The sequence below is a fragment of the Salvelinus fontinalis genome, chromosome 30 (genome assembly GCF_029448725.1).
Source record: "Salvelinus fontinalis isolate EN_2023a chromosome 30, ASM2944872v1, whole genome shotgun sequence".
Lineage (NCBI taxonomy): Eukaryota > Metazoa > Chordata > Actinopteri > Salmoniformes > Salmonidae > Salvelinus > Salvelinus fontinalis.
In genome coordinates, this window is record NC_074694.1 from 29,673,015 (window position 1) to 29,694,561 (window position 21,547).

General features: G+C 43.2%; 1 protein-coding gene and 1 long non-coding RNA gene across 6 annotated transcripts in view; one reads left to right on the plus strand and one right to left on the minus strand.

Annotated features, from left to right (window-relative positions):
- Positions 1-7,000, plus strand: part of LOC129828998 (C-Jun-amino-terminal kinase-interacting protein 4-like) — a 53,402-nt gene extending 46,402 nt beyond the window's left edge. For all 5 annotated transcript variants that reach the window (XM_055890379.1, XM_055890380.1, XM_055890381.1 and 2 more), the window contains 9 exons: positions 1,636-1,804; positions 1,898-2,026; positions 2,114-2,262; positions 2,394-2,542; positions 2,654-2,825; positions 3,531-3,644; positions 3,946-4,119; positions 4,191-4,328; positions 4,521-7,000. In XM_055890379.1, coding sequence (XP_055746354.1) covers positions 1,636-1,804; positions 1,898-2,026; positions 2,114-2,262; positions 2,394-2,542; positions 2,654-2,825; positions 3,531-3,644; positions 3,946-4,119; positions 4,191-4,328; positions 4,521-4,633 — 1,307 coding nt within the window. In that variant the 3' untranslated portion in view covers positions 4,634-7,000. The remainder of the gene's footprint in view (positions 1-1,635; positions 1,805-1,897; positions 2,027-2,113; positions 2,263-2,393; positions 2,543-2,653; positions 2,826-3,530; positions 3,645-3,945; positions 4,120-4,190; positions 4,329-4,520) is intronic.
- A 6,944-nt stretch (positions 7,001-13,944) lies between these two features.
- Positions 13,945-15,770, minus strand: LOC129828485 (uncharacterized). Its single transcript, XR_008755247.1, has 2 exons — positions 15,557-15,770; positions 13,945-14,794 (listed from the first exon to the last, which is right to left on the minus strand). It is a non-coding gene; the product is annotated as an uncharacterized LOC129828485 (long non-coding RNA).
- Between the last annotated feature and the right edge of the window lie 5,777 nt (positions 15,771-21,547).

The window sequence follows — 21,547 nt, forward strand, 5'->3', positions numbered from 1 at the left end:
AATGGGGGATGCTTGCAAGCCGAAGAACACCATCCCAACCGTGAAGCACGGGGGTGGAAGCATCATGTTGTGGGGGTGCTTTGCTGCAGGAGGGACTGGTGCACTTCACAAAATAGATGGCATCATGAGGTAGGAAAATTTATGTGGATATATTGAAGCAACATCTCAAGACATCAGTCAGGAAGTTAAAAGCTTGGACGCAAATGGGTCTTCCAAATGGGCAATGACCCCAAGCATTCTTCCAAAGTTGTGGCAAAATGGCTTAAGGACAACAAAGTGAAGGTATTGGAGTGGCCATCACAAAGCTCTGACCTCAATCCTATAGAAAATGTGTGGGCAGAACTGGAAAAAGCGTGTGTGAGCAAGGAGGCCTACAAACCTGACTCGGTTACACCAGCTCTGTCAGGAGCAATGGGCCAGAATTCACCCAACTTATTGTGGGATGCTTGTGGAAGGCTACCCAAAATGTTTGACCCATGTTAAACAATTTAATGGCAATGCTAGCAAATACTTATTGAGTCTATGTAAACTTCTGATCCACTGGCAATGTGATCAAAGAAATAAAAGCTGAAATAAATCATTCTCTGTGTTATTATTCTGACATTTCAAATTTTTTAAATAAAGTGGTGATCCAAACTGACCTAAGACAGGAAATTTTTACTTGGATTAAATGTCGGGAATTGTGAAACTGAGTTGAAATGTATTTGGCTAAAGTGTATGTAAACTTCTGACTTCAACTGTACATACATACACACATGTATCTTTTTTTTGTTTGTGTGTTTGTATTTTTGGTCTCGTATCCTTCGCTCCAGACACTAAACCCCTCCCCCTGCCACTCACCACCACAGCGAGACAAGATCATCTCCCTCTTACAACAAGCAATCAACTCGTATGACACCGAAACACATTGAGACATTATTTTACTGTAATAGAGGAGAACGTAACCTTTGCAACGATGCCCTTTTATGTCTCAACTCCCAAAATGTATTACAGAGCAGACCCTACTTAGATGGGAGTATCCATTAAAGTGATTGTGGAAAATGAATGCTCAGTTTCTGTCGTGCGCGGCACCATGTACAGCTAGCAGCATATTATCCAGTCTGTATGCTAGCTGTCTAGCCTGTGTTTTATAAATGTGCACAGAGCATAAGAATATGCATTTAAATACGGAATTGGCAACTCGTTCTCATTCTGCGAAATAAGCATCTTCTTATCCAGGTAGGCCACTGGATTTCAACATCCTAAACTAAGTGAACAGGCTGGGTTGTTCAAACAGTTGGAGACGGAAAGGAGGGTGTATTCATAACAGATCAACTGTTCTACCTTGTTAGCAAGCAACTAGATCCATGTAAAACTAGACTTTAAATATAAAGATTAGCTGGCTACTCACTAGCAGGTGGGCCTGTGCTTGAGAGATTGTTAACGCCTGCTACCAGAAGTTAGTCATTTATTAGTGAATGTGCATTTTGCATGGTTCTGGTAAGTGTGTAAGGGTGTTTTCATAGACCAGATCAGTGATTATGGCAAAAAAGCAATAATATTTGCTTCTCCAGTCCTTCCCTAAGTCAAAAGTGATTATCTATTGAATTCTCTGCTCTTACACCTACAGTTTCTCCTTCACTCCTCTCTGTGTAGACGCCAAGGCTGCAGAGGAGGCTACTGAAGCTACAGAGGCCAGTGCGGGTCCTGCAGGCCCGGAGCATGACTTAAGTCAGAGGGGAGTCTACACTGAACATGTCTTCACTGACCCTCTGGGAGTACAGAGCACTAGTCCTGGGGAGACGCCAGCCAACTACACACAGAGGTATGGGATACAGGGATGCACACACACACCACACACACACACACACACACACACACACATACATACACACTAACATCCTGTTTCTGTTCTCAGGGAGTCTGATCTGGTGAAGGATGGAGTTAGCTCCAACCCTAACCCAGAGGAACAGGACCTGATGAGAGAAGAAGCCCAGAAGATGAGCAGTGTTTTACCAACCATGTGGCTTGGGGCACAGAACGGATGGTGAGACGCCGATCGATTTAATCAATCAATCAGATCAGTTTATCTATCTCATATTGACCTCATCAGTCAAATGTGTGTGTGTTCCAGTGTGTACGTGCACTCGTCAGTGGCCCAGTGGAGGAAGTGTCTCCACTCTATAAAGCTGAAGGACTCTGTCCTGGGCATTGTCCATGTGAAGGGGAGAGTGTTGGTGGCTCTGGCTGATGGAACACTGGCTATCTTCCACAGAGGAGTGGGTAAGGCTGAGATGTTTTCTTACACGTTTGTGTGACTTTTAATTGGTTTTCTTAGTTTCTTATGTGACTGTGTCCATTAAAGGATTCCTACATTGGTGCTTACACACCGCTCTTACTCTTCCTCTCTCCAGATGGTCAGTGGGACCTGACTAACTACCACCTACTAGACCTGGGCAGACCCCACCACTCTGTCCGCTGTATGACCGTGGTTCACGACAAGGTCTGGTGTGGCTACAGGAACAAGATCTACGTGGTCCAGCCCAAAGCCATGAAGATTGAGGTACGTCTGACCCGTTCATGGACGCACGCACGCACAAGAACCCACACACACACACGGACTCACACAGGCTCAGTCCACAGATTATAGTTGTAATCCTCCTCTCCACTGTAGAAGTCGTTTGATGCCCACCCCCGTAAGGAGAGCCAGGTGAGACAGCTGGCGGGGGAAGGAGATGGTATCTGGGTGTCCATCCGACTGGACTCTACTCTGAGACTGTTCCATTCCCACACACACCAACACCTGCAGGACGTTGACATAGAGCCCTACGTCAGCAAGATGCTGGGTGAGGAACCAAGGCCATTTACACCTGTTGCAGTTATTGTGTGTTCTACGTTCTATGCTTCTAACGCAACTTGATTGTGGTGTTTGTGTCCTCGTTGTTAGCTAGTTTTGACTGATATGGGACAGGGGTTCACAGCATTAGCAAGCCCAAGTGACATACAGGAAATACAGACCCATTATTCCTATTTTTTTTATTTTTTTTTATCCCCTTTTCTCCCCAATTTTCGTGGTATCCAATCGCTAGTAATTACTATCTTGTCTCATCGCTACAACTCCCGTACGGGCTCGGGAGAGACGAAGGTCGAAAGCCATGCGTCCTCCGAAGCACAACCCAACCAAGCCGCACTGCTTCTTTTAACACAGCGCGCCTCCAACCCGGAAGCCAGCCGCACCAATGTGTCGGAGGAAACACCGTGCACCTGGCCCCCTTGGTTAGCGCGCACTGCGCCCAGCCCGCCACAGGAGTCGCTGGAGCGCGATGAGACAAGGATATCCCTACCGGCCAAACCCTCCCTAACCCGGACGACGCTAGCCCAATTGTGCGTCGCCCCACGGACCTCCCGGTCGCGGCCGGCTGCGACAGAGCCTGGGCGCGAACCCAGAGACTCTGGTGGCGCAGTTAGCACTGCGATGCAGTGCCCTAGACCACTGCGCCACCCGGGAGGCCATTCCTATTTTCTTAATGTGTCATGTTGGTCTCCCTCAGGTACGGGGAAGCTGGGCTTCTCCTTTGTCAGGATCACAGCTCTCACGGTGTCCTGTAACCGTCTTTGGGTCGGCACTGGCAATGGAGTCATCATCTCTATACCTCTCACTGACAGTAAGGGGAAGTAATGTCTCTCTCCCACTCCATTGTCTCCACCCCCCTCTCTATGCCCACTACTCTCTCCCCAAATCTCTATTTAATGATGCATCTCTCTCCATCCTTCTCTCTCCCCTCCCAATCTCTATTTAATGATGCATCTCTCTCCATCCTTCTCTCTCCCCTCCCAATCTCTATTTAATGATAGATCTCTCTCTCCATCCTTCTCTTTCCCCTTCCATTCTCTATTTAATGAAAATTTCTCTATCCTTCCATCTATCTACCCTCTCTCTATTTAACGATTCATCTCTCTCTCTAGCCAATAAGGTGATGGCAGGGCCAGGTAAACCTGGCGGAGTGATCCGTGTGTATGGTGATGAGAACAGTGACAAGGTGACGGCTGGAACCTTCGTACCCTTCTGCTCCATGGTGCACGCTCAGCTCTGTTTCCATGGTCACCGAGACGCAGTCAAGTTCTTCACCGCTGTCCCAGGTAACTTCACTTCTCTTCCCTCTCTTCTTCTCCTCCTCGTCCTGCCTTTTAACTGATGAAGGTCCCCCCAGGTCAGGTGATCCCGTCAGGTGCAGGCGGAGCAGCGGAGGCGGGGGGTGACAATGGGGCAGAGGAGAACCCTCAAAAGCAGTTGGGCAAGTCTGTTCTGGTGATGAGTGGAGGAGAGGGATACATCGACTTCAGGATGGGTGAGTTGGCATGGACCATCACATCAGACTGACAAGTACAGTCAGTATATGGCAGGGCATGAAAACATAGATATTTGTATGAGTTGAAGTGGCTTAATGTGTGTGTGTGTGTGTGTCTTTGTGTGTCTTTGTGTGTCTTTGTGTGTCTTTGTGTGTCTTTGTGTGTCTTTGTGTGTCTTTGTGCGTGTGTAGGTGATGAGACTGAAGAGCCACTGGACGAGCCCACTCTGAAGCTGCAGCCGTTCCTGGCCAAAGCTGAGAGGAGTCACCTGATCGTCTGGCAGGTCATGGACAGCCAGGACTGAACTTTAACCTCTGACCATGCCACGGCGATGAGGAGCCTATTTAAAGCAGGAACAAGCTGTCCAGTCAGATTCACTCTTTTGCATGTTTATTTTTGTTTATTTATTTTCTTCTAATTTTGGTTTTGTATCTTTGTTTTGTTTTACATTTTTTTAATTAAATGTTTTATTTTACTGATTGTATTGTATTTTAAATCTGATACAAGCCTGTCGCGCTTCTATTATTATTATTATTATTATTATTATTATTATTATTATTACTAGAATGATTATTAGTGAAAACAAAAAAAATGGTGATTTTAATTTTCTTAGATCATATTTTGCACCTGGTTTTCTATTGGATGCTTAGGGTCCAACCCCTCTGTCCAAATACTGTGTGGTGATTGGTGGAATCAATGCAGGGTCAGGGTGTGTCTTTGGCCTCCCCTCTGTGCTTTCTTTCAGATGGACGGAGAGGAGACAATACTGTATAAGAGACCTGCTCACAGGAGAATAATGATGGTTTATTGGTTATGATGTGTTTTGAAATGCAAAACCAAATCAACCCCATGATGTCTCACATCGTCCAATAAGAAAGAAGGGATTACAGGACAATCCAGCAAGTGAGCCAATCCTGTGTGTCCTGAATGACACAGACGTACTCTTGTGTGATAGATTTTATTTTGTGAGAACATGGCTCTTGGTTGTATGAAAGACAGTTTTTAATCAATTGTAAGATTTTTCTGGACCTGGGATCAGTGTTGTCCTCCATTACTGGGCTTATGTTTAGGCTAACCTAATAGATCTCTGATCAATCATGTCCGTAGCTGCTGGGACAGAGAATCGCCTTGTTTCAATACTTTCGAAATGCCTCTTTTCTTTCTAGGGGTAATGATTGACAGGATTTAAATAGGATGGATACATATAGATGAATAATTTATTACCTCACGGAAGGAAGGCAGTGTTGCATTGCAAGAGTGTTGGAACAGGGCTTCCGTCTTTAGTTTCTGGGCCGCTGCTCTCCCGCCTTCCCTCTCTCCCACCAGCTAGAGCTTGCAGACACTTTACGAAAATCAACGGCTGCCTTATGTTTGAAAGTTGAGAAAAAATATATTGAAAACTACATTATGGACTTTAAGTGTGACAGATTTATTTATTCCTATGTGAAAGAATGTTACATGGCCGGTTACCAAATAAAGTAAATGTGTAATGTGTGGCCTTGTAGCAGCATGTTCAGCCCCGTCTCTCTGTAAATACAATAACATTTTGCCAGACCGTCTTTGTTAAAATGATCATGGTGTATAGAATAGAGATATATTTTTAAGCTGTCATCTCTGCAAATAAACTAAGAGCACTCTACGAGAGCAGAGATGTTGGTGTATAATAGCCGGCTTCTCTGCTTCTGACATTTTTTGTACGCTGAGAGTAGATGTTACCCATAGGCACAGATCTAGGATCAGTTTATCTTCTCTAAATCCCAACATGAAACATTAAGGGGAACAACTCAACACTGACCTTAGATCAGCGTCTAGGAACAACTTCTTTCTTCTACCTTTTGTACACTAGAGGGCAAGGTGGCTCCCCCCATAGGTTGCTATGATACTGAAGTTTTCAGACTCTAAGCCTATTTTGATTAACTTTTTGTACATTTTATCTTTTTAGACTCTGGTTGCATCTAAAATGACACATTGATTCCCCATCTAGTACACTATTTTGGCCAGGCTAGTTGAAAGAAGTGCACTAGAAAGGGGGTAAGGTTTCATGTGTCTCTGGTCTGTGCATCAACGGATTTAGCTGGTGTCTGTCCTGAGGGGTGAAAGTGTGTGTGTGTTTCTCTCCAGGAGAAGATCCCTCATATTGCAGTTTAGCCATTTCAGTATTTATTTCTATGAAAGAGCATTTGCAGTTCAGAATGTAACTTTGTACAATATGAAATATCACTATATATGTGAGCGACCGACTTGATTCGGTCTTATGTAGACAAATTTGAAATTGTTTTTTACATTAGATATTATTTTGACAAGGATTGTTATTGGAATGGTCAATACATGAGTGGTTGAATTAGAGAGAGAAACTACTGAGCTATGCACTACATCCACAGGGGAAGGTTGAGTGTTCTGGGTAGGAGTTGTCATTGGGCAGTGATCTAGCAACAGCTTATCCTTACAAAATCCTTCATTACGGCTAAGGTGAAATGTGTAAAACAGACCAGTGCCTAAGATCAGCTTCTTTCTACTCTAACCTGGAGGTTGATGAACAGGTCACAGTCGTGTGTCTCCCGCCCCCCACATAAAAAACTGTTGTGTTGCTGTGATGCATCACCTATGTACTGATACAGCGTCTCAGCCTTGTTCTTTTAGCATTCAATTAAACTGACTTTTTTTGGGGAAACTCTTGTGTCCTCTCGTTATTTGGCTTTTTCCAACTTATTGAAATCATTCCTAGGTGCTCTTGACTTTACCAGACATGGCTCTTTTTTTTTATTTTTTTATTTTTTTTTACCTTTATTTAACTAGGCAAGTCAGTTAAGAACAAATTCTTATTTTCAATGACGGCCTAGGAACAGTGGGTTAACTGCCTGTTCAGGGGCAGAACGACAGATTTGTACCTTGTCAGCTCGGGGATTTGAACTCGCAACCTTCCGGTTACTAGTCCAACGCTCTAACCACTAGGCTACCCTGCCGCCCCAATACATGAGGTGCACTTAAAATCAACCTCTTAAAAGATAAGCCAACATTCAGCGTTCATATGTGTAAACCAAACTGTAAACCAAACACAATGACTGTCCATGTTCAGCAGTAGCCAGCACCCTGGAGAATGACCAGAGGTTAACTCTGCAGGGAGATAGAGGGTTGGTTTTCTTTTATGGCTGTGGAGCGCTGCCTGGTGAAGGTAGACACCCTCTCTCGCTCTCCCTCTCTATTTCGCTCTCTCTTCTCTCTAATGCTCTGCCACAGTAGCGATTGCTTTAGGATAGGCAGAAACCAACATTTAGCACAACGCTGTCTCATGTTGCCCTGAAATAGTATCTCTCTGCTGTATGTGTGTCTACATTAACTGGATAGATGATAACCTTGCAAGGCCAGACAGAGCGCCTGTAATCAATGAAACACCTTGATTTCAATGCAGTGTTTAACTATTGACTTTTTACATATAGCATCATACCATAATATCCCACCTGTAGCCTAGCCTACTGCAATAGAGGGGTGGCAGGTAGCCTAGTGGTTCGAGCGTTGGACTAGTAACCAAAAGGTTGGATCTCCGAGCTGACATGGCACAAATCTGTCGTTTTACCCCTGTTCCTAGGCTGTCGTTGAAAATAAGAATTTGTTCTTAACTGACTTGCCTAGTTAAATAAAGGTCAAAATAGGACAGGCTCTATTTGAACTCCTGAAAAGAGGTCATCCTTCGCTGAAGAAAACACATTCACTTTTCTTCCTTGCCACCAGGTGTCAGTGTTGCCCCACAGTCTGGTGGCATCTGGAAGGGGGCATTACTAGAAGCCAATAGAAACACCTCTCCCTTTGCTCTAATTGGCTTTTAACTGTTCTATTCATGGATTTAATGTTCCATTCCATCCCAATAATGTAGAAAATCTGCGATGGCACTATAGCCATGTGTGAAATTTGGTGCCTCTATCGCAAAAGCCACAATTGTTTCACTTAGCCGCTAGACAATAAGGATGTCATAACGTTTGTGTTAGTGTGTATTAGGGTGTGAGGATGGATGGTGACTTTGGACAGGACACATGGAGGGGGTGATAGTAATGGTCACGCATGCCTGGCCTGCTGCTCTGCCCCCCGGCCCACACATTTACACCACCCATATCAGTAGAACGTACACACCTCCCACTCCCTGCTTCCCTGCTCTCTCAGGGTGTAGCGGTTATGTAATGAGCCATCTGGTGTCTCTAGGGGAGGTTGGCTTGGCCTTGGCCCCATGACGCTTGCAACGCCAGGGTTGTGGGTTCGATTCCCACGGGGGACCAGTATGAAAATGAATGCACTCACTACCGTAAGTCGCTCTGGATAAGCGTGTCTGCTAAATGACTAGAATGTCTCGGCACACACCATCACCCGCTGCCCGGGCCTCTCTGTCTACGGTCCAACCAATAACACTGAGGGGATCACTCTTTCTATTTTATGGAAAGGGTAATATCTCAGGTGCCTGAAACAATCCTGCATTGGCTGCAGTGCATGCATGCGTGTCTCTGTTGTCTGCCCATATGTTTCATTGCAGGGCCAGATGGGTGCAATGAGGTGAGTGCTGAATCTGTTGAATGGTGTATTTCTACCACAAGGTATAACTCATTGTCATTATCATACTCACAGAAAATACTCCACATTACCCTCTCATTAAACAATACACTGGTCGGAGTAAGAGAAAGACTTGGTGTCTCACCCTATCATATAGGACCCATATCAATTCATCATTAGCTATGTCCCTCTGCTGAGTGCAGTTTGTGTCTGAGTGTCACAGTCATCATCGGGTCTTTCAGATCATAGGTGTCACTGGACCCAAACACACAGCTGCAGTCGCTCTCTTTCTTATTCTCTCCATCTCTCTGTTTATCTTCCTCCTCTGTGATGTCTGAGTGTTCCTTCTCCAGCTCTGTCACCAAAGGGGATTTGCTACTGTGTGTGTGTGTGTGTGTGTGTGTGTGTGTGTGTGTGTGTGTGTGTGTGTGTGTGTGTGTGTGTGTGTGTGTGTGTGTGTGTGCGCTGACACAGCACATCAAAGGGTCTGCTAGAGACGGTGTCTGGGAGAATGAGCTTCAGAATGCAGGCTGCTCGCCCTCGGCCTAGACACACGCACACACTCAGACTTAGACCTAGGCTGGCAGAGAACAAAACCGATTTTTAGAATAGACAATAATAAAATAGAATCAACAACATCAACATTTCAGAATAGAATACACAGGACATTTTGAAAGGAGAGGTCAGGTGATGGAATCCATTGTCCAAAACATCCTTCCTCTGCCGTAGTGGAGAATCAGCAGTTGCTGACCAACTCCTAAATTTGGACCTGAAAATGGATGCCATAGACAGATGAAGTTCAGGTTTGGTTTGCCTGCCATTTGCTTCTGCTGGGTTTGTGAAATAGAATACCCTTTCTTCCATACACTCAGATATTTGTGAAAGAGGCTCCTAAAACCACTCAAAGCTGCACAGACTCAGTGGTTTGAGATAATGCTAACATCTGAAGTCAGTATCCAATTTCAGCTGTCATGTCCTTATTTCAAGGTCTTTTACGCTGCCCTGCCCTTGAGCAAATAAGTTTAAAACTCTAAAAATAGATTTTTTCCCTGATACAGTAGCTGAGAAGATAGCCACGAGGTTGGAGGAGCTACCAGAGGTTTAATTTCAGACCCTGTAACTATGCAGAAGGCTGTAACAGTCAAATATGCTGTCTTTGATTAATCACTTCAAAGATGTTCCAACGGATTTGTAAAAAAGGTATCATGGAAAGAATTTGCTTAGATCTCTAGATCTCTACCACAAGGACCATTGAATGAGACTAGAAGCTAGATACTATTCATAATAGAACTTAGGTATGTTTGTTTTTGTGTTTTTCATGCTTGCAGCTACTACTTTCAGTAGCATATGACTAGGGGAAATTAGCATGAACACATAATCTGCATAAATTCAATGATCAGATAAGGAAGCTTGAAGATAAATTGCTTCGATTTCATGTAATTTAATCCATGCAAAAAATGCTTGAGGAGAGAATGTTCCAGAACAGCTCTTTCAAAAGTTGAGAATAAATGTTCAGAATGCTTTGCCACCTGTGCTGCTGAGTCACAATGACCCAATATATGTATATTTTGGTATTCCTCCATAGTAAACAATAAATAAATAGATTTTGGTAGCTATATAATTGAATTTATTAATGTATACATTTTGACAAGTATATCCTATTACCACTAAATGCATACTTTAAAATGATATTATGTAAACTGAACATAAAAAAATATATAAAACATATTCCTGAAAGTATTTTTGTAGAGTACCAATGCTACTGCCCCACTAAAACAAATACATACTAAAAAACATGTCATTTTGTCATTGAAACATTTTATTGAAATAATGTAATATTCCATTCATTACTATGGAGTACTGCTTCTTCTGAGGAGTACCAATATGGCAGCCGGTGGCTTCAAAGCCTCTCATTGACCATTACATAGCATCAGCAATCCTCACGATTACAGAGAAACTATTGGTCAATATTCATAGGTTGCACCTCCGTCACTCGGTAGCGTCATGCCATTGTTATGACCGTTCTCCAGCTGCCCTCTGCCATTGTGGTGCCCAAAAGTCGTGATAACCATAGAGAATGTATGTAGCCTCTTTAATGTTACTTTACTGTGTCCCTTTTTATAATTTTTTACTTTTGTTAATTATTTTCTTAACTCTTTCTTGAACTGCACTGTTTGTAAGGGCTTGTAAGTAAGCATTTCATGGTAAGGTCTACACTTGTTGCATTCGGCGCATGTGACAAAGTTGGATTTGATTTGATTTGAATGATAGAGGCCTCTTGGCAGTTTTAGCATGACCAGCACCATTGAGGGCGCCCACCCTGCTTTGGTCATTTTAAAGTAATCAAAGATGTCAACTGGGTGGGGATTCCTATGGGTTGTAGCCTCAGTGGCGATGCCCGTGCTGTCACAGACGCAATAACGGCACAGATATAAAGATGAGTCCTCTATCTCTACGTGATAAACCCAGTCATTCTATGAAGGCAGGCTAATGACTGTTTCGTCTGATTTACAGTATAGTGGACTGGAATAACCATGACATTGCTAAAGTAGGCAAATATTTAGTAAGAAACATCTTTGCCATCATTATCATGTGGTCAAATTTACTTTAGACAAATGGCAATGTTGTCATTAGCTAGCAAAGTTAGTCAGAAATAGCTAACCATGATGAATCCAGTGGTCTCCTCTCGATCTTAGCCAGCTAGCTAGCGTTATACCGCATCTAAAGTCAATCTGGCGACATCAAAATGATGACAAAAGGTTTTCTTACTAATTATTTGCCTCCTTTTGAAATGTCATCGTAGTTCCAAGCCACTGTGTTGCACTTTTGATGAAATCTTCATCAGTGCTCATTGAGAATGCATTGAGTAGAATGCTCAGTCCTAAAACTAATGTCCAAAACAATATTGTGAGGAAACATGCAACCCATAGTGAGTTTGAACAACATATTATTAAGCCTATTAACACACCAAGGTCACCTAAAGTGAACCAAGACTCCTTGAAACTTTCTTCATGGGTTTTCCCCAGACAAGGTTGTGAAAGTTGTTTACTTCCTGAAATGAACCAGTGAGCACAGATAGCAAGGCATTTAGCACACTCATGGTGATATGTAGTAGAATTTCAAACTACGTGTACAGCTGGGGGTAATGGTTCATAACAGAATACAAACCATCCAAAAAATACCATCGAAACCCTAAAAGTAGCCAGATGGTCACCGTTTGATAATGATACCTGTGTGTGAATAAGTTGCTTTGATCAACCAATGACTGTATATTCAAACACATCGGAGTAGGTAGGCATGGTTAGGAGCAATGCTGACAGTGATGGCTGTTTCTGAACCAAAGGCTGCTAGTCCCTCTAACAGGCCTGAGGTTCTGACCCCCACAAGTGGGCAGAGTAAGGAATAGTGAGGAGTAACTCTCTCTCTCCTGATCAGATTCTCCCTAATCCACTTCTGTCTGCTCTTCACCTTGCCCAGAGAGAGAAAGAGGGATGAAGGTAGGAGAGAAGGTGTAGAGGAATCGAAGGAAGGAGAGAGAGAGGTTGTGGAGGGATTGAGGGAGGGAGGGGAGTGATTAGGCCAATAGGAATACAGGGGGCCAGAGAGAAGAGAGTAGTTGAAGGGGGAGGTTAGGACTGACTATAGGGTCACTGCTGCCACATTCCTGTGTTGGTAAGAATCCAGAGGAGTCTTCTGATGCTGCAGAGAAAATCACTAGAGAGAGAAAGAGAAAAAGAGAGAGATGGGGCTGGAGTGACCCACCCACTCCTGAGGAAACCTACTGGACAAATACTTAAAAAGCAAGAGGTTTGTATGAACCTTGCTGTCTGCCTCTCCAACCTAAGTGACAATGTTGCAATTTAGAAATGCAATCTCCAAGAAATGCAATAAGGCACCTCAGGGTTTTTTGGTATATGGCCAATATACCACGGCTAAGGGCTGTAGTCAGGCACTCTGCTTCGGGTCGTGCATAAAAACAGCCCTTAGCCGTGGTATATTGGCCATATGGATTTGCAGCAAGAGGAAAATATTGGCTGCTGTATTAATAGTTGTACTAATGTGCTAGACATTACTGAAAATAGACGCACGCACAAATTTACACACTGTTAGTGTTCACTGACCCATCGGCCTAGAGCAGGAGGATTGGGGTCATTTTAGAGTGTGTGTGTGTGTGTGTGTCTGTGTGTGTGTGTGTCTGTCTGTCTGTCTGTCTGTCTGTCTGCCTGCCTGCCTGCCTGCCTGCCTGCCTGTCTGTCTGTCTGTCTGTCTGTCTGTCTGTCTGTGCGAGTGCGTGCGTGCATGCGTGTGTGTTCGTTGCAGCGAGGACATCTTAGAAAGTTAGCCGATTAGCAGTGTTAGACTCTGTGCTAAGACTGGCCTATATATGCCATTGATCCTCAATGGGACCATATGTTCCCATACAGAAAGGAAAGCCTCTACACTAACAAGCTTATGTCACTATGTTATGTATGTCTTCCTCTCTCTCTCTCTCTCTCTCTCTCTCTCTCTCTGATCAGACCCATTAACACAACTGATTTATAGCCTCACCAGCCGATATTTACAGAGAGACCGGTCTTCATCAGCAACTACGTTTGAAAAGGGAGGGTATATTACTTGAAACTTTCACATTTTACCAGTAAACTAACAGAATTTTGGTGATTATCAAGGATTTGTTGTAATCCATCACAATGCATTTTAGTGGCCTTTTTGGGTACTTCTGATGATCACAGGTGTCTGTAATTATCTCTGACCCTCTGTGTGGCATAATCACATGTAAAATATATGAACTAATAAAATAAGATTATTTAAAAATAAATACAATGCCAAAGCTGTAAAACATCTTAATTATAAACCAGAAACTTAGTGAATACCATTGGTGGTTAATATGAATACTTCAGCAGCATGAAATATCCTTTATATATATTTACATACTTTTATTTATTTTACTGCCAATATGTATTTTTTGTCAATGTTTTGTCAATGGTTGGAAGAGTTTCAGAGTTAATTGAAAAGAATGTCATTGTTAATTAGATATAACGACACAAGGCGAGACACAGATGTAGACGCGGGAGTCAGATGGTTTGAGCTCTGATATTTATTATAATCCAAGGAGTAGGAAAAAGGCAAGTCGGGGACAGTTCAGTTCATAACCAGGTCAGAGTCCAAAACGGTACAGGGCAGCAGGCAGGCTCGGGGTCAAGGGCAGTCAGAGAGGTCAGGCAGGCGGGCTCAGAGTCAGGACAGGCAAGGGTCAGGCAGGCGGGCTCAGAGTCAGGACAGGCAAGGGTCAGGCAGGCGGGCTCAGAGTCAGGACAGGCAAGGGTCAGAACCAGGAGGAAGAGAAAAACAGAGACTTGGAAAAACCAGGAGCTAAGAGAAAAAACGCTGGTTGACTTGGGAAACAAGATGAACTGGCACAGACAGACAGAAAACACAGGTATAAATACACAGGGGATAACGGCGAAGATGGGCGATACCTGGAGGGGGGTGGAGACAAGCACAAGGACACGTGAAACAGATCAGGGTGTGACATTAGATGCTTTTTTCATTAATTTGGCTATTTTCTCTTAAACTATCTCTAGAAACTAATGGACAATATGGACACAGATATAACAAATGTATACTATACAGTGCATTCGGAAAGTATTCAGACCTCTTCCATTTTTACATATTTTTACGTTGTCCTTGATGAAAACCTGCTCCAGAGCGCTTAGGACCTCAGACTGGGGCGAAGGTTCACCTTCCAACAGGACAACGACCCTAAGCACACAGCCAAGACAACGCAGGAGTGGCTTCGGGGCAAGATTCTGAATGGCCTTGAGTGGCCCAGCCGGAGCCCGGACATGAACCCGATCTAACATCTCTGGAGAGACCTGAAAATAGCTGTGCAGCGACTCTCCCCTTCCAAGCTGACAGAGTTTGAGAGGATCTGCAGAAAATAATGGAAGAAACTCTTCAAATACAGGTGTGCCAAGCTTGTAGCGTCATACCCAAGAAGACTCGAGGATGTAATCGCTGCCAAAGGTGCTTCAACAAAGTACTGAGTAAAGGGTCTGAATGCTTACGTAAATGTGATATTTCAGTTTTTTTTTTTATAAATGTGCAACAACAAAAAAGGATTTCTGGAAAAACCAGGGAATTTATTGAAAGTTTCCAGAATGTTGCAACCCTAGTGACTTCTGCCTGCAGATACTGTCATCTCTCCTTCACATTATTTACCAATTTTAAAAGTAGGACCTGCTCCCTCAGATGTTACCGATCACCTTTTCAAACTTGGGTTGCACAACTCAAGACTGCCTAGGCATTAGCTCAAGAAGCTAACACAAGTCCGTCTTCAGATCTCAGAAGGTTCATGCGAGCGTAGTTTTTTCTCATCATATGGTCCTATCACTATAAAATGTTACAGCCACGGATTGAAGTGAGCGGAGGAACATGGAATCATGTTGAGAGGTCACTGCCTCTGTCATCGCATCCTCCACGGTGTTGTGTGCCTTTCTGCACACTGAGAAATGTTGGCCATACAGGGCACTGTGACACCAGGATGACACCATGGTTGCACAACAACATGGGCACTAAGCTGACACGCACACACACGCATCATGTTCTACCATAGTTCAATCACCCCCACAGTCCAGTCTCATGGAAAAGCACAGTTGTAATTAAGATTTGAAATAAATATGTGTTACATTACCTCCTGTTTTTGGATCTGCACCCTTTGCTCTGATCTTGGAGAGAGAGGAGTGGAGAGGTTCAGAACAGATCGTGTGCTTGTTTATGACACACAGCTGTTGGTGGGAGTGGTCGGAGGGTGGGGGCTGGGCTGGGTGTTGCACAGTCGGGACATCTCTCTCAACTTTGCCCTTTGATGGAGGCCCCCACCTGACCCCCCCTCACCCTCTCCTACTCCTCTTCTCTTCTCTCCTCCACTTTCGTCACCTCTTCTCCCCTGCCCCTGCCAATCTCAGCTGCCTCAGGAAAATCTGTAAGCATTTCCCCTCTCAGTGTGTGTGTGTGTGTGTGTGTGTGTGTGTGTGTGTGTGTGTGTGTGTGTGTGTGTGTGTGTGTGTGTGTGCGTGCGTGCGTGCGTGCGTGCGTGCGTGCCTCTCCCCCGTTCTCTGGGTGGATCTGTGACTTAGCTCCCAGTGTGAAGACACCTCGTCTGTTTGTGTGTGTCTGTGTGTGTAAGAGGCTCAGTACGTTACAGCCCTAGTGATATAGTGGTAGAGCCTCTCTGGCCCTGGTCTGAGGTACTGTTAGGCCAGGATTCAATCAAATTAGTACTAACACGATAGTCGATAAAAACGCAGAGCTTTTCATTGCTTTTGTTTAGGCGGTGTCAGAGGTGTTAGAGCTGCCAAATCCACAAGCGGCTCCTGGGGCCTCATTAATAAACTGTGCTTACTTACAAATATAGCCTAAAATGTGTATGCGCCAGTTTTCATGCAAAAGTTGGCATTTATAAAACATGTACTTGAGGTGAGAATGTGCTCACCTCCCAGAAAACTTAAGACCATGCATACACACATCTGCTAGTGGTTGAGATATTGTATTGCAAGCTGTCAAGTAAGTATTTTGTGCAAATGGGGATGTGATGAAAAGCTTATTCATAAAAAATGAAAAACATATTAACAAGAAAGAAATGATTTGCCATTAGTGAGAAGAGAGAAAATCTGTGTTTTATTTTTTAAAATCTAAAATAATTATACATAGGAATCTTATAATTAGACATAGGCATATTATAATTAGACATAGGAATCTTATAAGTAGACATAGGAATATTATAATTACACATATGTAAATTATAATTAGACATAGGACTATTATAATTAGACATAGGTAAATTATAATTAAACATCGGAATATTATAATTAGACATAGGTCAATTTTATACATTAAATACATTTCATTTGATTTTTCCTGCTTTATTTTCATAACCATTGCAGAATATATTCCTCACCTTTTCTGAACATGAAGGGTTCATATTCACGAAGGAGCTATAAAACAAATTCCATGCGCATCTCTCATTTAATAAGACCTAGTAGCCTAGTAGGCCTAAATAGATAGCCTATAGGCTATGTATTTCAAGTACTGCAATATCATAGGCAACGTGGATTATAATACCGGTACACACTGAGTATACCAAACACTAGGTACACATTCCTAATATTGAGTTGCATCCCACCATTTTGCCCTCAGAACAGCCTCAATTAATCGGGGCATGGACTCTACAGGTCAACTTACACACAGCTCTGACACACACACTTACCCCACCAGACATACCACCAGGGGTCTTTTCACAGTTCCCAAATCCAGAATAAATTCAAGAAAGCGTACAGTATTATATAGAGCCATTATTGCATTGAACTCACTTCCATCGCAAATGCTCAAATTAACAGCAGACTTGGTTTCAAAAAAGAGATAAGGCAACGTCTCATGGCACAACACCTCTCCCTTATTTGACCTAGATATTTTATGTGTATGTACTGATATGTTGACTATATGTTCTGTTTTTAAATGTATGTAGTTCTGTCCTTGAGCTGTTCTTGTAATGTTCTGTATTATGTCATGTTCTATGTTTTGTGTGGACCCCAGGAAGAGTAGCTGCTGCTTTAGCAACAGTCAATGGGGATTCTAATCAAATACCAAATACAAGGTGTCAAAAGCGTTCCACAGGGATGCTGGCTCATGTTGACTCCAATGCTTCCCACTGTTGTGTCAAGTTGGCTGGATGTCCTTTGGGTGGTGTGGACCATTCTTGATACACACGGGAAACTGTTGAGCGTGAAAAACCCAGCAGCGGTGCAGTTCTTGACACCGGTGCGCCTGGCACCTACTATCATACCCCGTTCAAAGGCACTTAAATATTTGTCTTTCCCATTCACCATTCACATGCACAATCCATCTCTCAATTGTCTCAAGGCTTAAAAATCCTTCTTTAACCTGTCTCCTCCTCTTCATCTACACTGATTGAAGTGGATTTAACAAGTGACACCAACAAGGGATCATAGCTTTCTCCTGGTCAGTCTATGTCATGGAAAGAGCAGGTGTCCTAAATGTTTTGTATACTCAGTGTACAGTCGAATTTAACAGCTGATCTTTTACGTTGAAGTAGGCCTATGTATCATGTTTCAATTTGATACTGTCACTTGCACAAGTAGGCCTACAGTGAAATGCTTTTCTTGCTTGCTCTTTCCCAACAATGCACTAATGAATATCAGTGGTAGTATAATATATATATATATTTTTAAGTCAAGTAGATCAAAAACACACAAGAAATATAACTAACTACTCTAAGTATTGCAATTGCTTTTTTTTGTAGCCTACCCTACAATGTTTCAGAAATCGCAGGCCAATTCCTTGTCGAGTCACAGTAAATATCCCATACAGCCGCATTACAAGTTCGAACCCTGGAATGTGATGTAATTTACACCTCGATTAGGGTGATATAAAGCACTATTATTTTGTTTATGATAATAAATTTAAAAAATGGGTCATCATTTCTATATAGCCTAGACTTTGGTGTTCTGAACTTCTCACCCCAGTGGGATATAAGAGGGGTGTTATTTCATGACAATAACCACAATAGCAGCCGCTCGCTGCCTAAACAAAAGCAATGAAAATCTATGCATTATGTTGGCTAATGCCGGTTACTGCTGATCTGATTGAATCCTGGCCTTAGGAGTGGTTGAAGCTTTGCTGTCCTTGGCTTACCTTTCTATGCCCTTTGGTCCACCTGCTGTCCCTCTGGATGACGGACTGTGTGTGTCTGTGTGTGTCTGTGTGTTTCTATATCTCTTACACAACCCTTGGGCAATGTTATCTTGCCGGAGGATTACAATAACACTACTCTCTCTGCTCCAAGCTCTAACAGCAGTACTTTAATTCCTGTAGTTAGGGTACTTACACTGAACAAAAATATAAACGCAACATGTAAAGTGTTAGTCCCATGTTACATGAGCTGAAATAAAAGATCCCAGAAATGTTCCATGCTCACAAAAAGCTTATTTCTTTCAAATCGTGTGCACAAATTTGTTATATCCCTATTAGTGAGCATTTCTCCTTTGCCAAGATAATCCATCCACCTGACAGATGTGCCATATAAAGCTGATTAATTAGCATGATCATTACACAGGTGCACATTGTGCTGTGGACAATAAAAGGCCACTAAAATTTCTAGTTTTGTCACACAACACAATGCCACAGATGTCTCAAGTTTTGAGGGAGCGTCCAATTGGCATGATGACTGCAGGAATGTCCACCAGAGCTGTTGCCAAAGAATTGAATGTTCATTTCTCTACCATAAGCCACCTCCAACGTCGTTTTAGAGAATTTGGCAGTATGTCCAACTGGCCTCACAACCGCAGACCACGTGTAACCACTCCAGCCCAGGACCTCCACATACGGCTTCTTCACCTGTGGGAGCGTCTGAGACCAGCTACCCAGACAGCTGATGAAACTGTGGGTTTGCACAACTGAAGAATTTCTGCAAAAACTGTCAGAAACGTCTCAGGGAAGCTCATCTGCGTGCTCATTGTCCTTTCTAGGGTCTTGACCTGACTGCAGATCAGCGTTGTAACCGACTTCAGTGGGCAAATGCTCCTCTTTGATTTGCCACTGGCATGCTGGAGAAGTGTCCTCTTCAGGGATGAATCCTGGTTTCAACTGTACCGGGCAGATTTGCTGATGTCAACGTTGTGAACAGTGCCCCATGGTGGCGGTGGGGTTATGGTATGGACAGGCATAACTGCCCGTTGTCGTGCCATTCATCCGTCGCCATCACCTCATGTTTCAGCATGATAATGCACGGCCCCATGTTGCAAGGATCTGTACACAATTCCTGGAAGCTGAACATTCCCCAGTTCTTCCATGACCTGCATTCTCACCAGACATGTCGACCATTGAGCATGTTTTGGATGCTCTGGATCGACTTGTATGACAGCGTGTTCCAGTTTCCTGCAATATCCAGCAACTTCGTACAGCCATTGAAGAGTAGGACAACATTCCACAGGCCACAATAAACAACCTGATCAAATCTATGTGAAGGAGATGTCGCACTGCATGAAGCAAAATTGGTGGTCACCCGACCCAGATACTGACTGGTTTTCTGATCCATGCCTCTGCTTTTTTTTAAGGTGTCTGTGACAGACAGATGCATATCTGTATTCCCACTCGTGAAATCTATAGATTGGGGCCTAATGAATCTATTTAAATTGACTGATTTCCTTATATGAACTGTAACTCAGTCAAATCTTTGAAATTGTTGCATGATGCGTTTATATTTTTGTTCAGTGTACATACTGTACAAACTTGTCCTACTCTCAGACTTGTCTCTCTTCCTTCCCTCTTTCTCTCTTTTAGAATACTGCAGACTTGGAGGTCAATACTAATGCCCCCTCTCTCTCTTTTCTCCCTCCCTCTCCCTCTCTCTGTCTTCCATCAGGCAATCTAAGGAGTCATCAGTAGCTGAGATATATTTTAATACAGTACAGTATCTCAGCCACTATAATCGTATTGCTATGACCACTGGCCATGCTAAGTTGCTGATGGTGAGATTCAGAGGATAATTCTGTTTACAGGCCGTATATCTCACAGATGATTAATGTTCGCATTTACCTCGCTCCCCTGCCTCTCTCTTTTCTCTCTTCCTCACTCTCTTTCTCTACTGTAGCTCTTTCTCTTCTCTCTTTTCTCTCTCTGTCCCTCTCTCTCCACCCTCTGCTCTCTCTCTCCCTTTCTCTCTCTTCTTCCTTAAAGGAAGGTTAGTTCAATTACAATGCACTTGTTATACTAATGACGAGAAAAAAAAGAAAATCTAAGTCAAATCTCTCACATCTACAAACACGCACACACACACACACACACACACACACACACACACACACACACACACACACACACACACACACACACACACACACACACACACACACACACACACACACACACACACACACACACACACACACACACACACACACACGTGTCTCTGGTCTTTAATTGAGACGTACACTTCTCTAGTGGGCCAGGAATAGCAGTCGCTCCCTTTCTTCATCCACATCCTTTCATCCTTTTATCTCACACACAGAGAGAAATAGAGATAGAGATATTGGGAGGTCCTTCAGCTCACGGATGTAAGAGAAAAGAAAAGAAAAGAGGAAAATGGTTGAAAGCACAATGGTGCATTAATTAATCTCTTATGGTTTCAATTCATATGATAATGTAAGTCTTTTATAGTTCATATAATGCCTCCTTGTTGATGTGGGTGTTTACGAAAACAGGTGTGGGTATGTTTGTGCCTGTAAGGCAGGGGTGGCAACAGGGATCGGTAACAGGACCGCAAGTGATTTGTTTTCACCCCACCCCTCCCCCTTCCCTTCCAAAGTAAAAAATATATATATATATATATTTACATTTTTTGTGGTGGGAAAAAAAAGCCTGTAAAATCACCAGGAATTCAGCTAAGAATGTGTTTAATTTAGGACATCCATTCGCTAGAAACATATGTGATCTTATGATTCAAGGTCTGAAATATTTTTGGGCTTAGTTGTCATTCATTTGCAGTGTACAAATGATTATAATTATGTTCCGGACCCCCCGACCATCCGCTCCGACAACAATCATCCCGCGGCTGAATCTCGTTGCCTTCCCCTGCTGTAAGGTGCCTCTTAATTGCAAATAATTT